This window comes from Pseudophryne corroboree, chromosome 4, assembly GCF_028390025.1.
Source record: "Pseudophryne corroboree isolate aPseCor3 chromosome 4, aPseCor3.hap2, whole genome shotgun sequence".
Taxonomy (NCBI): domain Eukaryota; kingdom Metazoa; phylum Chordata; class Amphibia; order Anura; family Myobatrachidae; genus Pseudophryne; species Pseudophryne corroboree.
Genome location: NC_086447.1, coordinates 804,190,587 through 804,208,638, shown reverse-complemented (window position 1 = coordinate 804,208,638; position 18,052 = coordinate 804,190,587). Strand labels below are relative to the sequence as shown.

Sequence of the window (18,052 nt, the reverse complement as noted above, 5' to 3'; positions counted from 1 at the left end):
CCACAGGATTCTATTCCCTTCTCAGGTGGTGGAATGGACCACCACCCAAGTGGAGAATCCACCCGAAGGTCGGAACTCTGGCCGCCGGTATTTGAGCATCGGTATCTTGAATGCTGGGATCCCAACTGGAAGTCAATTGACTGCCTCCCCATAAACAGACTAGGAGGGGAGGGAGGGGGAACACTGACGTATATACAGACAAGTAGTGGACGGAGGGGACACACTAATACAACATACAGACTAGGGGGGGGGGGGGGGGCACACTAATACATATACACAGTAAGAGGGGATGGAGGGCACACTAATACATATACACAGTAGTAGGCGAGGAGGTGGGCACACTGACGCATATACAGACCTAAGAGGGGAGAGGGGCAACTGACACCCATACAGACCTGAGAGGGGCAACTGACACACATAGAGACCTGGGAGGGGCAACTGACACACATACAGGCTAAGAGCGGAGAGGGGCAACTGACACACATACAGGCTAAGAGGGGAGAGGGGCACACTAATACATATAGAGACTAGGAGGGGAGAGGTGCACACTAACAAACATACAGACTAGGAGGGGAGGGGGGCACACATTAATGGGTAACGCCTAGATCCCCTTTGCCGATAGGACCTTTCCTATAATGCACTGGGTCAATGTCACCATCTATTGGGAATAGTAACCTGTGGCGAGCAAAGTGAGACTTCAGGCCTGTTGTATGGCAAGCAAAGCAAGGCCGCGAGGGTACAATTAAGCCAAACAAGAACAGAAAATAACTTATAACAAATCTAGATTGGAGAAAAAATAGAAATGCTTTAATGGCATAATACAACTTCTGCCCTCACCTGATGTCACATCCGGGTCCTTAAGGCGATGGGGATGTTGACTTTACCCACACTAGTGTATATACAGGCAAGGAGAGGAGAGGACACAATGATGCTCATACAGACCAGGAGGGGGCATAATAATGCATATACCTTTTAAGGACACACTCCTTTTCAGTGGCCATGCCCCCTTTTTTGGCACATGCAACAGTACTCGTGTTTAATTTCCCATACACGCACTTCACACTTTAATGACCACTGTATGTGTGTGTATGGGTCGGTTGCTCTGTTCCTCTATTAAGTGGTTGAAGGTAGGCACTAGTTATGACCTCCATGGAGATAGCCACACCCATGGCACGGGCCACCCCCCCTATTTAGACCACCCCCACCACAGCGCTGGTCACGCCTTCTGCCAAGGCACAAAATAGGCCCTTCATAAATTTCAGCTCCAGGCCCACGTGGACCTTAATCTGGCACTGCATACAATACAGAAACCATCCTATTGATTGCTATTCAATAAAGAGGCCATCCCCGTGTCTGATAAATAATACAGAAATATCTTCACAAGTAATATACGCAGTGTCGGACTGTGGCATGAAGGGCCCACCAGGGAACACAGTGGTAGGGGCCCATATTTAGGGGTGTGGCTAGTCTCCAGAGGGGGTGTGGTCAGCCACCACATTGGTTTTCCTAACCATTAGAGAATGCATAGGCTGGGCCCTTTGATAAATACATTTAGTAAATACTGTTAGTGCATACACGATAATGTAGCAGATTAATGACAGGAATGTACATTAGACAATAAACCATAGTCCTGTGCAGTATTAGGTAACATACAGTATGTATAATGTCAAATTCAAGAACATAGTATGGAACCTGATCCCTAGAGGGGGGGGGGGGGGCAGACAGTGGGGCCCACTGGGGGTTTCCCCTGTACCCCTGTGGGCCAACCCTGTTGTACAATAAGGAGAGCATTTTTTTTACTGAGATACAAAACAGAGAGAATCCTACTGACCACCATAAAATACAGAAAGCATTTTACGGACTTAAAAAAAATACAGAGAACATCCTAGTGTTTGCCATACAATAAAGATAACATCCTAGTTACTAGCATTTAATACAGAGAGAGTCTCCTAGTGAGTGCCATATACTACAGAGAGTATTCTAGTTTCTGCTATACAACACAGAGAGCATCCTAGTGACCGACATAAATAGAAGAACAACCTAGTGATACAATACAGAATGCATCCAAGCGATGGCCATATAATGCAGAGATCAGCATACAGTCATACACACCCAGCCTATGCTCAGGCTGCACTTTACACAGGTTTCCCCCATCGTGGGATAGACTAACAGAATGCATACGTGAGTACTGTTTACATTTAGACACATCTACTTACTTATTCCTGTTTGAATTGTTTGCCTAGGGAGGTGGTGGTTCAAAGTACATGACACTGAAAGACGGCATCAATGATGTGATTATAGAAGTGACCGCTGAAGATGGGACTGTCAAGAAATATACTCTAGAAGTCACTAGACTATCTGCAAGTCATTCTTCACTTGAAGGAATTAGTCTGTCTAAGGACCTGTATCTTGTTCCATCATTTGATCAAGATGTCTTTGAATATTCATGTACGTCTGTTTAATATCTCATGGTATAACCTTTAAAGACAACTTGCTACTTTGAATCATTATTTTCTAGTACTTTAATAACTACTTGTGCACTGCAGCACATTAATAGGCTGATGATGAGTCAGTATTACACAAATTGTGTAGTGTTTCCTACACAAATGTGTGCTGCACATCATGCCTAGAATAGTGTGTAGATCAGGCATGTCCAAACTGCGGCCCTCCAGCTGTTGAGAAACTACACATCCCAGCATGACCTGGCACAGCTTTAGCATTCTCTGACAGCAAAACTGTGTCAGGGCATGCTGGGATATGTAGTTTCTCAACAGCTGGAGGGCCGCAGTTTGGACATACCTGGTCTAGATGAATATGCGTCCATGCAGCTTTGCACAACTCCGCCACATAGTCTTGCAGTTGTGCAGAATGGGGCAGGATGGGAACATTCAAGCACCAAGCTGAATATTGCCAAAAAGAGGCGTATATGCCTGGCAAAGCTATATTATTGCAGGTGGTTAGGAGCACAAGCCGATGACGATAATAACATTCACTGCCAATAAAAAACTGTTTGTGATTGGTTCTTAGTGAGAACTCTGCTGACACCGATTGGTGTTTTTGTCATTGATCAGGCCAATGGCGTTTTTATCATTGGTGCCGGGTGTAGGCTCCGGACAGAACGTAGCAAAGACAACTTACGTGACATTTAAAATTCCAATATTAAGACATATTCAAAGTATTTATAATTCTAATAGAGGCCCTTTGTGTCGAATAACTCATTTATTTCACAAGTTAATAATAGATTTATAGGCTGTATAGACTGGGTCAGCACAAGAAATGGCTGTCTCCCAGGACCTCATTTACGATGTACCCCACAAAACTGGTGTTCTCTGGTTTGCTGATCCATCCAGTACATATCAATGTGTGCCTAGAGGCCTGATTTGGACACAGCCACAGATCACGCAAGCATGCCGGGGGTGTCTCTTTACACAAGACGCCTCTTGCTGCTTTTGCATACTTTTGTACAGCAGATGCGTCCAAAGAAGCAACTGCTTTACGATCTGTCCATCTCTGCATCAGGATCTAGGTTTGTAATGAGGTGAACAATCGTATCACTAACTACTTTACATCCACCACTGTCATTAATATTTTTTTGTTTGCCTGTATATACTGCTCGTTTATGACCTAAGTCACTCATGAGAGTGATGAAACATCAGGACTATTGCATGTCTGAAGCATTTTGTATGTTGTGCCTCTCTATCTAAGTGCACCCGAAATGTGCCTCTCTATCAGATATGTGCTTCTCCAGTACCAGAAAGCACAAACCAAGTTTCATTACAACTATAGAATAAGCTCTTCTGTCCACCAGCACAGAGCTTATACTACAAAAAAGTCCTTTTGTGGAGTATAAGTTGCTGAGCCCCCTTCCACACTGCAAGAAAATGTCCCCTTTATCATATTTCAACAATGTCATTGCAAAACTAAGGGGGTCATTCCGAGTTGATAGCACGCTGCAACTTTTTGCAGCCCGTGCGATCAACTAGACGCCGCCTATGGGGGAGTGTATTTTTGCATTGCAAGGCTGCGATCGCTTGTGCAGCCGAGCTATGCATTTTGTGCAGTTTCTAAGTAGGTCTGGACTTACTTACTCACTGCGATGACTTCAGCGTCTCAGGTCCCGGAATTGACGTCAGACTTCCGCCCACCAAACGCCTCGACACGCCTGCGTTCGGATCTCCACTCCCCGTAAACGGTCAGTTGACGCCCCGGAACGCCTTCCTCCTGTCAATCACGGTGCGATTGCGGGAGCGATCGTTTTCTTCTTTAATTCAGTTGCTGCTGCCTGGTGTTCCCCATCGCCAAGCAGCGACACAACTGCGCATTGCGGCCGCTGCGCATGCACACTCCGGACCCGTTCGCACAGCTGCGAAAAAAAAGCAGCGTGCAAAGGGGTCGGACTGACCCCCTAAGTGTAGTGATGTCACTACTCTGTAGCTAAGTTCTCACACAGAACTACACCATCTTTCCCAGCAAGTGTACATGCTTTTGCAGAAATGTATGCTATGCCATTTTGTGCTTTGTTAATGAGGCCCACAGTGTGCGGGCAGCAGGCAAGCTTCTAGCATAATCATTTTATGCTGCTTTAATGTATACTGAGAACTGCTTTATGAGCCATTTCTGCTGGCCTGCAGAGCATCATTTATTAATATTTTACCCACTTACTTTCTTAGTTTAATCTGCAAATCTTTGCAGAAGTATTGCTGCCATTTCAGCTTATCATGTTGGACTGTAACTGTTATTAATAAGCCTCCTGCAGATTTTATTTAACAATTAATCTCTTTGTAAAAGTGCTTCAAATTGTTTAGGAAAGCATAAATATCTGGTTATCATCATCTACATTTTGTAGTCTCTGCATAAAATGGGCAGCTGTTTTGTTATTGCTGAGTTTGCCCAATTTCGAAGCAAGTACTGTGAATCACAAGTGTACAGTAGTTTATTCGGGTGTGGTATGGCGGCGGTCGGGCTCCCGGCGACCAGCATACCGGCGCCGGGAGCCCAACCGCTGGCTTACCGACAGTGTGGCGAGCGCAAATGAGCCCCTTGCGGGCTTGCTGCGCTCGCCACGCTGCGCTCGCCACGCTGCGGGCACGGTGGCGCACTACGCGCGCCACGCTATTTTATTCTCCCTCCAGGGGGGTCGTGGACCCCCACGAGGGAGAATAAGTGTCGGTATGCTGGCTGTCGGGATTCCGGCGCCGGTATACTGTGCGCCGGGATCCCGACAGCCGGCATACTGAAGACCACCCGTTTATTCATTGGGAAGAAGGTCTGATACATTCACAATGGAACGTCATATAATGGGACAATTTGAGGTAAAACTGACATTACTTAGATTGACAAATAGACATAAATTAGACTCGGTAGATTTCTATGGCAAATAGAGAATTTCAGGGGCAAATGCAGGATGTGCGGGGGCGGTTTCCATATATGTGCTATATCCATTATATAATGCAATCAAATTTAAGCTCCACAGTTGCACACTAGAGCTGAGCAGAGGTCCCATCCCCCCTCAGGTTTTTTAGTGGCAGCTAAAAACACTTAGGGCGATATTCAATTGATTATCGTGCCCCATCTACCGTCTAAAGTGATGGGAGATCGCAGGGGAGATATTCAATTGTGTCTCTTTTTCGCGCTGATTGCGCCAATAGAGCAGCTAAACCCAACCAAAGTGCAAGGCGCGATTGTGAAAAGTGCTGTTTTGGCGCCCAAATTAGTCACTTTTCACGCATTTCAGCTCGCCATTCCCAGAGGGTGCGAGCTGAAATGCAGACAATGGCAGCTATCGCGCCCGAACGGAGCTACAACTGAATAGCTCCAGTTGGCCGCCATCTAGTGGCTGCCGGCAGACAAACATTTGAATTACGCCCATAGGTGGTCATTCCGAGTTGTTCGCTCGCAAGCTGCTTTTAGCAGCTTTGCACACGCTAAGCCGCCGCCTACTGGGAGTGAATCTTAGCATAGTAAAATTGCGAACGAAAGATTAGCAGAATTGCGAATAGACACTTCTTAGCAGTTTCTGAGTAGCTCCAGACTTACTCGGCAACTGCGATCAGTTCAGTCAGTTTCGTTCCTGGTTTGATGTCACAAACACACCCAGCGTTCGCCCAGACACTCCCCCGTTTCTTCAGACACTCCAGCGTTTTTCCCAGAAATGGCAGCGTTTTTTCACACACACCCATAAAACGCCCAGTTTCCGCCCAGAAACACCCACTTCCTGTCAATCACATTACGAACACCAGAACGAAGAAAAAACCTTGTAATGCCGTGAGTAAAATACCTAACTGCATAGCAAATTTACTTGGCGCAGTCGCAGTGCGAACATTGCGCATGCGCAATTAGCGGAAAATCGCTGCGATGCAAAGAAAATTACCGAGCGAACAACTCGGAATGAGGGCCATAGTGCCCAGCCTCCGACCCACCTCACACCACCCTCTGCCTATGTCAGAACACAACCCAAACACTCATATTTCCACCCTCACGGCTGAATAGTATTTATGCTCACTGAAGGCATGCACAATCCCCACAAACAAGCCCACCCACCTGCTCTGACTGCTGCCACTAACACCCACTCTGACGGTCACTGCTCACACCCACTCCGAGAGAGAGAGAGAGGAAAGGAGGAGGAGGGGGCACAACCCGGTGAAGGACAGGTCCAAAATACTGGTAAATAAATAGATACACATATCTAGCATGCTTACTTTCAGAACACTCCAATCAATATATTTAAACACCAAACCTACTATACAAGTAGTTCCCAAACGTGATCCTTTAGGCACCCCAACAGGGTATCCATGCAAGGATATTCATGCTTAGGCACAGATGTTTTAATTAGTAACTTAAGTCAGTTTGATTATACCATCTGTGCACAAGCAGGGATTCCCCTAAAACCTGGACTTTTGGGGTGCCTTGACGACTGCATTTGGGAACCATTGTTCTATTCTGTGAAATATCAGTAATACTGTAATTTGCATCAGAGCCGGCCTTAGGCATAGACAAACTAGGCAAATGCCTAGGGCATTTGGTATGCTTAGGGGCACCAGCAGCTTCTGCTGATTAAAATGATATGCGGCATGCCTATATTCTGTGTGTGACTTCGGCTGTATCTGCATACGAAATGCTACGTTGCAGTGTATTCCTGGAAATCACTGTAATGTAGCATTTTGTATGCAGATACAGCCACAGTCGCACACAGAATATAGGCATGCAACATATCATTTTAATCAGCAGAAGCTGCTTGTGCATCCTAGCCACATAGTAATGCAAATAATATGATGCATTTTCATAAACAAAAGGCACCCCACGTTAGCAGAGCTGCCAGCTGACTCATGCCAGGCATCTCCTGCAGTACTAGCGGCTGTGCTAGGGGGCACCAGCCAAAATCTTGCCTAGGGCATCATATTAGTTAGGGCCGGCTCTGATTTGCATGCACCTTGTCAATAACAACTTTTAGCTAAACCCCCCTGTATTTAAAATACACAATGCCCAGGATGCCAAGTAGGAGAGTTGAACTCCAACCCTCATGTACCACAGTCAGTCACTTAATACATAAGCTATTTGCTCCTGTGCAAGCTTAGCAATTCTAACTATATGACGCAACAGTAATTGTTATTTTAAACAATTGCAGCAAAACAGATCTATGTAGTGTGCTTGTCCTACAGGCAAAAATTTTTTATCTGTTTGAATTGTAGCTTCTTGGTTCCTTTTATATAGTTGTACTATTATTCCCTTTTATTATTATATTGTTTCCTGCAACAATGATCGGTGGTAGAATTTCACCCATGAAATTCCTGTAATTGCCACTGATATATCTACCTGATATATTCCGCCAAGAAATTCCTGTAATTGCCACTGTCATTTCAAACAATATTTATTACAAAAGCTAATAGCAATCGTCTAATTCTCATTTTCTGTAGTAATGGTGTTTCTCTATCGTCCTAAGTGGATGCTGGGGTTCCTGAAAGGACCATGGGGAATAGCGGCTCCGCAGGAGACAGGGCACAAAAAAGTAAAGCTTTTACCAGATCAGGTGGTGTGCACTGGCTCCTCCCCCTATGACCCTCCTCCAGACTCCAGTTAGATTTTGTGCCCGAACGAGAAGGGTGCAATCTAGGTGGCTCTCCTAAAGAGCTGCTTAGAGAAAGTTTAGCTTAGGTTTTTTACTTTACAGTGAGTCCTGCTGGCAACAGGATCACTGCAACGAGGGACTTAGGGGAGAAGTAGTGAACTCACCTGCGTGCAGAGTGGATTTGCTGCTTGGCTACTGGACACTAGCTCCAGAGGGACGATCACAGGTACAGCCTGGATGGTCACCGGAGCCGCGCCGCCGGCCCCCTTGCAGACGCTGAAGAGAGAAGAGGTCCAAAATCGGCGGCTGAAGACTCCTGAGTCTTCATAAAGGTAGCGCACAGCACTGCAGCTGTGCGCCATTTTCCTCTCAGCACACTTCACACAACAGTCACTGAGGGTGCAGAGCGCTGGGGGGGGCGCTCTGAGAGGCAAATAAAAACCTTATTAGAGGCAAAAAATACCTCACATATAGCCCACAGAGGCTATATGGAGATATTTAACCCCTGCCTAACTTCAAAAATAGCGGGAGACGAGCCCGCCGAAAAAGGGGCGGGGCCTATCTCCTCAGCACACAGCGCCATTTTCTCTCACAGAAAAGCTGGAGAGAAGGCTCCCAGGCTCTCCCCTGCACTGCACTACAGAAACAGGGTTAAAACAGAGAGGGGGGGCACTGATTTTGGCGATATTGTATTTATATAAAAGATGCTATAAGGGAGAAACACTTATATAAGGTTGTCCCTATATAATTATAGCGTTTTTGGTGTGTGCTGGCAGACTCTCCCTCTGTCTCCCCAAAGGGCTAGTGGGTCCTGTCCTCTGTCAGAGCATTCCCGGTGTGTGTGCTGTGTGTCGGTACGTGTGTGTCGACATGTATGAGGACGATGTTGGTGAGGAGGCGGAGAAATTGCCTGTAATGGTGATGTCACTCTCTAGGGAGTCGACACCGGAATGGATGGCTTATTTAGAGAATTACGTGAGAATGTCAACACGCTGCAAGGTCGGTTGACGACATGAGACGGCCGACAATCTATTAGGACCGGTCCAGGCGTCTCAGAAACACCGTCAGGGGTTTTAAAAACGCCCATTTACCTCAGTCGGTCGACACAGACACAGACACGGACACTGAATACAGTGTCGACGGTGAATAAACAAACGTATTTCTCATTAGGGCCACACGTTAAGGGCAATGAAGGAGGTGTTACGTGTTTCTGATACTACAAGTACCACAAGAAAGGGTATTATGTGGGAGTGAAAAAACTACCTGTAGTTTTTCCTGAATCAGATAAAATAAAATGAAGTGTGTGATGATGCGTAGGGTTACCCCGATAGCAAATATTGGCGTTATACCCTTTCCCGCCAGAAATTAGAGTACGTTGGGAAACACCCCTTAGGGTGATAAGGCGCTCACACGCTTATCAAGTGGCGTTACCGTCTCCAGATACGGCCGCCCTCAAGGAGCCAGCTGATAGGAAGCTGGAAAAATATCCTAAAAAGTATATACACACATACGGTGGTTATACTGCGACCAGCGATCGCCATCAGCCTGGAGATGCAGTGCTGGGTTGGCTTGGTCGGATTCCCTGACTGAAAATATTTTATTCATGTAGAGCATTTAATAGGATGCATTCTATATATATGTATGTGAGATGCACAGAGGGATATTTGCTCTCTGGCATCAAGATAAGTGCGTTGTCCATATCTCCCAGAAGATGTCAGGGACACGACAGTGGTCAGGTGATACAGATCCCATACGGCAGATGGAAGTATTGCTGTATAAAGGGAAGGAGTTATTTGGGGGTCGGTCCATCGGACCTGGGGACCACAGCAACAGCTGGGAAATCCAACCTTTTTTACCCCAAGTTACATCTCAGCTAAAAAAGACACCGTCTTTTCAGCCTCAATCTTTCCTTTCCCATGAGGGCATGCAGGCAAAAGGCCAGTCATATCTGCCCAGACATAGAGGTAAGGGAAGTAGACTGCAGCAGGCAGCCCTTTCCCAGGAAAAGAAGCCCTCCACCGCGTCTGCCAAGTCCTCAGCATGACGCTGGGGCCGTGCAAGCGGACTCAAGGTGGGGGGGTAGTCTCAAGAGTCTCAGGGCGCAGTGGGATCACTCGCAAGTTGACCCCTAGATCGTACGAGTATTATCCCAGGGGTAAAGATTGGAGAGTCGAGACATCTTCTCCTCGCAGGTTCCTGAAGTCTGCTTTACCAACGGCTCCCTCCGACAGGGAGGCAGCATTGGAAACAATTCACAAGCTGTATATCCAGCAGGTGATAATCAAAGTACCCCTCCTACGACAAGGAAAAGGGTATTATTTTTCCACACTATATTGTGGTACTGAAGCCAGACGGCTTGGTGACACATAGTCTAAATCTAAAATGTTTTGAACACTTACATAAAAGGTTCAAATCGAGATAAAGTCACTCAGAGCAGTGATAGCGAACCGGAAAAAAGGGGACTATATGGTGTCCCTGGACATCAAGGATTACCTCCATGTCCAAATTTTGTCCTTCTCATCAAGGGTACCTCTGGTTCGTGGTACAGAACTGTCAATATCAGTTTCAGACGATGCCGTTTGAATTATCCACGGCACCCCGGGCCTTTTTACCAAGGTAATGGCCGAAATAGATGTTTCTTCAAAGAAAAAAGGCATCTAAATTATCCCTTACTTGCACGACCTAAAAAGGGCAAGTTCCAGAGAACAGTTGGAGGTCGGAAGAGCACTATCTAAAGTAGTTCTTCGACGGCACGACTGGATTCTAAATATTCCAAGAATCGCAGCTGTTTTCCGACGATACGTCTGCTGTTCCTAGGGATGACTCTGGACACGGTTCAGAAAAAGGTTTTTCTTCCCGAGGAAAAAGCCAAGGAGTTATCCGACCTGTCAGGAACCTCCTAAAACCAGGAAAGGTGTCTGTACATCAATGCACAAGAGTCCTGGGAAAAATGGTGGCTTTTTACGAAGCAATTCCATTCGGCAGATTCCATGCAAGAATTTTCCAAAGGGATCTGTTGGACAAATGGTCAGGGTCGCATCCTCAGATGCACCTGCGAATAACCCTGTCGCCAAGGACAAGGGTATATCTTCTGTGGTGGTTGCAAAAGGCTCATCTATTGGAGGGCCGCAGATTCGGCATACAGGATTTGATCCTGGTGACCACGGACGCCAGCCTGAGAGGTTGGGGAGCAGTCACACAAGGAAGAAACTTCCAGGGGGTATGGACGAACCTGGAAAAGTCTCTTCACATAAACATTCTGGTACTAAGAGCAATCTAAAATGCTCTAAGCCAGGCGGAACCACTCCTGCAAGGAAAACCGGTGTTGATTCAGTCGGACAACATCACGGCGGTCGCCCATGTAAACAGACAGGGCGGCACAAGAAGCAGGAGTGCAATGGCAGAAGCTGCCAAGATTCTTCGCTGGGCGGAGAATCACGTAATAGCACTGTCAGCAGTGTTCTTCCCGGGCGTGGACAACTGGGAAGCAGACTTCCTCAGCAGACACGATATTCACCCGGGAGAGGGGGGTCTTCATCCAGAAGTCTTCCACATGCTAATAAACTGTTGGGAAAGACCAATGGTAGACATGATGGCGTCTCGCCTCAACAAGAAACTGGACAAGTATTGCGCCAGGTCAAGAGATCCACAGGCAATAGCTGTGGACGCACTGGTAACACCTTGGGTGTACAAATCAGTATATGTGTTTCCTCCTCTGCCTCTCATACCAAAGGTATTGAAGATTATACGGTGAGGAGGAGTAAGAACAATACTAGTGGCTCCGGATTGGCCAAGAAGGACTTGGTACCCGGAACTTCAAGAGTTGGTCACGGACGACCCGTGCCCTCTACTTCGGAGAAGGGACCTGCTACAACAGGGTCCCTGTCTCTTTCAAGACTTACCGCGGCTGCGTTTGACGGCATGGCGGTTGAACGCCAGATCCTAAAAGGGAAAGGCATTCCAGAAGAAGTCATTCCTACCTTGATTAAGGCAAGGAAGGAAGTCACCGCGAAACATTATCACCGCATTTGGCGAAAATATGTCGCGTGGTGCGAGGATCGGAGTGTTCCGACGGAGGAATTTCAACTGGGTCGTTTCCTACATTTCCTACAATCAGGATTGTCTATGGGTCTCAAATTGAGATCTATTAAGGTTCAAATTTCGGCCCTGTCAATATTCTTCCAAAAAGAATTGGCCTCAGTTCCTGAGGTACAGACTTTTGTTAAAGGAGTACTGCATATACAGCCTCCTGTGGTGCCTCCGGTGGCACCGTGGGATCTAAAAGTAGTTTTAGATTTCCTCAAATCCCATTGGTTTGAACCATTGAAAAAGGTGGATTTTAAATATCTCACATGGAAAGTGACTATGTTACTGGCCCTGGCTTCCGCCAGGAGAGTATCTGAATTGGCGGCTTTATCTTATAAAAGCCCTTATCTAATCTTCCATTCGGATAGGGCAGAACTGAGGACTCGTCCGCATTTTCTCCCTAAGGTGGTATCAGCGTTTCACCTGAACCAACCTATTGTGGTGCCTGCGGCCACTGGCGACTTGGAGGACTCCAAGTTGTTGGACGTTGTCAGAGCCTTAAAAATATACATTTCAAGGACGGCTGAAGTCAGAAAATCTGACTCGCTGTTGATACTATATGCACCCAACAAGTTGGGTGCCCCTGCTTCTAAGCAGACGATTGCTCGTTGGATTTGTAACACAATTCAACTTGCTCATTCTGTGGCAGGCCTGCCACAGCCTAAATCTGTTAAGGCCCATTCCACAAGGAAGGTGGGCTCATCTTGGGCGGCTGCCCGAGGGGTCTCGGCATTACAATTCTGCCGAGCAGCTACGTGGTCGGGGGAAAACACGTTTGTAAAATTCTACAAATTTGATACCCTGGCAAAAGAGGACTTGGAATTCTCTCATTCGGTGCTGCAGAGTCATCCGCACTCTCCCGCCCGTTTGGGAGCTTTGGTATAATCCCCATGGTCCTTTCAGGAACCCCAGCATCCACTTAGGACGATAGAGAAAATAAGAATTTACTTACCGATAATTCTATTTCTCGGAGTCCGTAGTGGATGCTGGGCGCCCATCCCAAGTGCGGATTATCTGCAATACTGTACATAGTTATTGTTAACAAATTCGGGTTATATTGTTAAGGAGCCATCTTTAAGAGGCTCTTTCTGTTATCATACTGTTAACTGGGTTTAGATCACAAGTTGTACGGTGTGATTGGTGTGGCTGGTATGAGTCTTACCCGGGATTCAAATTGCCTCCCTTATTGTGTACGCTCGTCCGGGCACAGTACCTAACTGGAGTCTGGAGGAGGGTCATAGGGGGAGGAGCCAGTGCACACCACCTGATCTGGTAAAAGCTTTACTTTTTTGTGCCCTGTCTCCTGCGGAGCCGCTATTCCCCATGGTCCTTTCAGGAACCCCAGCATCCACTACGGACTCCGAGAAATAGAATTATCGGTAAGTAAATTCTTATTATCTGCATACTAAACCAGGGATGGAAGAATACATATGATTAACCGGCAGAAGGGATGCCGACTATCACTATACCGTCAGCGGCGTCTCGTCTGTCAGAATCACGGCAGCGTGTCCCCTTGCTGGCTCGCTGCGCTTCAGGCCTGGTGGTATGCTTTGATTGCAACAGATTATATTCCCACTCGGTTGGTGTCGTGGCCCCACCAACCGAGTGGGAATACCCTGCCTTTGTTGGGATTCCGAGCAGCAGCATTTCACCGGCTGTTGGGATTCCGGCGTCGGGATTCTGGCATTGGTCTCCTGAATGCCGGGGTTCCGACAGCCAGTATATTAATTGCATCCCCCAGGGATGCCATACCATTGCTTATCATGTATTTTGGTGGCAATCAGTTTCATCGATTTAAAATTCTCTTGTGTTCCACAACTAGGTAACGTGCCATATTTCCAACGCAGTATAAGTGTAGAGCCTTCGGTCCAAGACAGTCAGATGAAAGTAACTGTGAATGGGCATGATGACAATAAGCCAGTCTCCATCGCAGTTGGAGATACAGTTATAGAAGTGCTTGTCCTTTCTGCTGATGGCACCAAATCACAGGTGATATGTTACATTACCATATGCTATGAATCTTAATTCCCTTCTAGATAATAAAAAACTAAAATGAAACTATTATTATTTTATTTTTATTTTTTTTAATAGGGATAACAAGGGTTCCATAGCACCATACAAAGGGGTTACATTTGATGACAGGGTAATAATTACAGACTAATACAGACAGTATGTAAACCACATAGATACCTAATAACAGTGCGCTGTTAGCATAATTATATATAGAAGATGTAGTGAGAGGGCCCTGCTCATACTAGTTTACAATCTACGAGGGGTGTGCAATAGGTTTCCAGATGCACAAAATGTATTATATTTAGAAACATAGTGAACATTACATTTTTTCAAAGTATTGGCCAGAAGCGTCTATGCACAGTTGTATGCACTCAAACCACTTGGTGAAGCAGCTGGACCAGTTCGAAGCAGGTATGTGTTCTACATGGTCTCCACTGCAGCTTCTGGTGACTCAAAACGAATCCCACATATCTTGGGGATGCGCAGGCTGCCTAAGGCAGAGGTCAGAAAATCCCTGTACATTGACGGTGATCCTTGACCTCTTCCCTCCCCTAAATGGCGGCGACATGCCTCCATTTTTACAAACGGAGGCCGTCGCCACCCCCAAACAGCATCAGACTGTCAATTAATGACAGTCTGATGCTGTGTCTGCATCCTGTGTTGCAGGGCCTGTTCGTGCACGTTCATGTGCATTTGTACGTTGTGCATCAGTATGGAATAACAGCCGGACCTGAATGAGGTCTGATTTGTGGGACCATAAAGAAGTCACAGGGGACCAGGTCTGGATTGAATGGTGGATGGCCAAGCTCCTGAAGCATTCATGGGTCAGAAAATTCACCACTTCACTGGACTTGTGGGCAGGTGCATTGTAGTGATGGAGAAGGGCACCACGAGAGTGAATTCTTGGACAGCACTTGGAAATGGCGTCCCCTGCATTTACTGCAAGCATTGGTTGGCGTACCAGTCCCTGGCGTACCGGTGCAGCATGAGTGGTATGGTAGCTACATGACCAGTCTTGACCACAAAGACATCCACTGTCTGCCTTCATTTGTTCCTTTCACTCTTGCTCTGTTTATCTCAGTTATGCGCTGCTTGGCCCCAGTGGCAAAATAAATCTTATAAAAGTAAACGATCATACATTTGTAGTTTTCACAAAAGTTATTTAAAGAGGTTAAAACCATATACCTATCTCTTGTGTATTTCATTTGCATTGGCTACACCTGAGCAATGTAATATTACCATAGCGCCATTTGATATTGTCTGTTGCTTATAGGTGATTTCCAGACAAGGGCCCCTCTCTTTTAAATATAGGTGATTGAAATGATGGATGGCAAATTGAGAAGAATTATTTTTCTGAAGAGTAGGGTTAATGTCTGCTGCTCACACTGACATTAGCTTTTATGGGGCAACCAATTTGAAAGAGAGGACACCCCTCTCCCCAATTTCCCATCCAGAAATTCAGTCACCTATATTTAAAAGAGAGGGGTTCTTGGTGGTCATTCCAAGTTGATCGCTAGCTGCATTCATTCGCTGTGCAGCAATGAGGCAAAAAAATGCCACTTCTGCGCATGCGGCGCAATGCGCACGCGCAAAGTACTATTACAACGAATGGTGTAGTTTCACACAAAGTCTAGCGAAGCTTTTCAATCGCATTGCTGGCCGCACAGTGATTGACATGAAGTGGGCGTTTCTGGGTGTCAACTGACCGTTTTCAGGGAGTGTTCGAAAAAACGCAGGCGTGCCAGGAAAAACACAGGCTTGGCTGGGCGAACGCAGGGCGTGTTTGTGATGTCAAAACAGGAACTGAATAGTCTGAAGTCATCGCAAGCGCTGAGTGTAGTAGGTATTGAGCTACTCTAAAACTGCACAAAAAAATTTTGCCGCTGCTCTGCGATCCTTTCGTTCGCACTTTTGCTAAGCTAAAATACACTCCCAGTGGGAGGCGACATAGCGTTTGCACGGCTGCTAAAAACTGCTAGCGAGCGATCAACTCGGAATGACCATCCTTGTCTGGAAGTCACCTGCTGGATTAGGCCCCATATACGTTAATTCCAAATACTTATTAGTGTTGCATAGTATAAATATGAATGCTTAATACTTTCTTGTGATGTTTAGGTGTACAGCATTATTGTTACACGCGCACAGCTGCCATTTTGTGCCCAGTTTGCAGATGCCCAGGAGCAGATGACTTATGAGTGTCCTATTACTCTGACTGCATTTTACAGACCGGTCTCTATTAAAGGAAGGTAAGATAAATCGGCAAAATAGACCTAAATTAGTAAAATGAACGTAAAAGAACTCCTAAAATAATGCAGTCTAATGTTAAGTGTGATGTAATGCAGACGCTATGAACGCTGAAAATAGGGCTTAAAATGCTCTGCGCTGACACATTAATGTAAATGGGGAATGCTCATACACAGCTACACTGGAGAGATTGTTCTCAGATAACATTACAGGCTGTGTCTCTGTGTGACTGGAGAATTCCTGGGTCACTTCACTGTGTCAGCGCAGCGCCTGTATGACATGCCCAAGGCATGACCAGCTGTTTGTTTTTTAGCCACTGTTGGCAAATGAAGTCGATATTTTTACATTTACGTATTGTTTTATACAATCACTTTATAAATACTTTTCTGCATTTACCATTTTTTGCAGCAATCCAAAACACACAATCTCAGGATCGTACATGGATCTTTTAACAAGAAGATCAAAAACAGATCCACTGGATGAGACTGTCCTCAGTGGTAACTGGAGGGTCCCCGAGTATGAATTAGATATGGACATGTCAGCAGCAAACGTCTCCTGTGTTTTTGCTTACCGAGGTACAGCTTCCTACATCAGGGTTCCAACCCATAAATGTTGTCATTTGATTAACCAAAGTGCAATAGTTGCCCAAAGCAACTGTTCAGATTCTGGGCCTAATTCAGAGTTGATCGCAGCAGCAAATTTGTTAGCAGTTGGGCAAAACCATATGGGGGTAATTCCAAGTTGATCGCAGCAGGAAAATTTTTAGCAGTTGGGCAAAACCATGTGCACTGCAGGGGGGGCAGATATAACATTTGCAGAGAGAGTTAGATTTGGGTGGGTTATTTTGTTTCTGTGCAGGGTAAATACTGGCTGCTTTATTTTTACACTGCAATTTAGATTGCAGATTGAACTCACCACACCCAAATCTATCTCTCTCTGCACATGTTATATCTGCCCCCCCCTGCAGTGCACATGGTTTTGGCCAACTGCTAAAAATTTTCCTGCTGCGATCAACTTGGAATTACCCCCCATGTGCACTGCAGGGGGAGGGGCAGATATAACATGTGCAGAGAGAGTTAGATTTGGGAGGGTTATATTGTTTCGGTGCAGAGTAAATACTGGCTGCTGTATTTTTACACTGCAATTTAGATTTCAGATTGAACACATCCCACCCAAATCTCTCTCCGCACATGTTATATCTGCCCCCCTGCAGTGCACATGAGGGGTAATTCCATGTTGATCGCAGCAGGAAATTTTTTAGCAGTTGGGCAAAACCATGTGCACTGCAGGGGAGGCAGATATAACATGTGCAGAGAGAGTTAGATTTGGGTGGGTAATATTGTTTCTGTGCAGGGTAAATACTGGCTGCTTTATTTTTACACTGCAATTTAGATTGCAGATTGAACACACCACATCCAATCTAACTCTCTCTGCACATGTTATATCTGCCTACCCTGCAGTGCACATGGTTTTGCCCAACTGCTAAAAAATTTGCTGCTGCGATCAACTCTGAATTACCCCCTCTGTCTGTTCAAAGACTGTGCTAATGTAGATAAATGACAGCAAAACCGGGTACACACTTGCAGATAAATTCTGCAGATCCAAAAGAGTGATCGTCGGATCTCTGCGTACCTAATTTGTCCT

At 46.0% G+C, this 18,052-nt stretch overlaps 1 protein-coding gene across 3 annotated transcripts in view; it reads left to right on the top strand.

The window, feature by feature from the left end:
- LOC134910412 (uncharacterized) overlaps positions 1-18,052 on the top strand; it is a 286,525-nt gene that overhangs the window by 24,808 nt on the left and 243,665 nt on the right. For all 3 annotated transcript variants that reach the window (XM_063918405.1, XM_063918404.1, XM_063918406.1), the window contains 4 exons: positions 2,244-2,448; positions 13,974-14,140; positions 16,280-16,410; positions 16,817-16,983. In XM_063918405.1, coding sequence (XP_063774475.1) covers positions 2,244-2,448; positions 13,974-14,140; positions 16,280-16,410; positions 16,817-16,983 — 670 coding nt within the window. The remainder of the gene's footprint in view (positions 1-2,243; positions 2,449-13,973; positions 14,141-16,279; positions 16,411-16,816; positions 16,984-18,052) is intronic.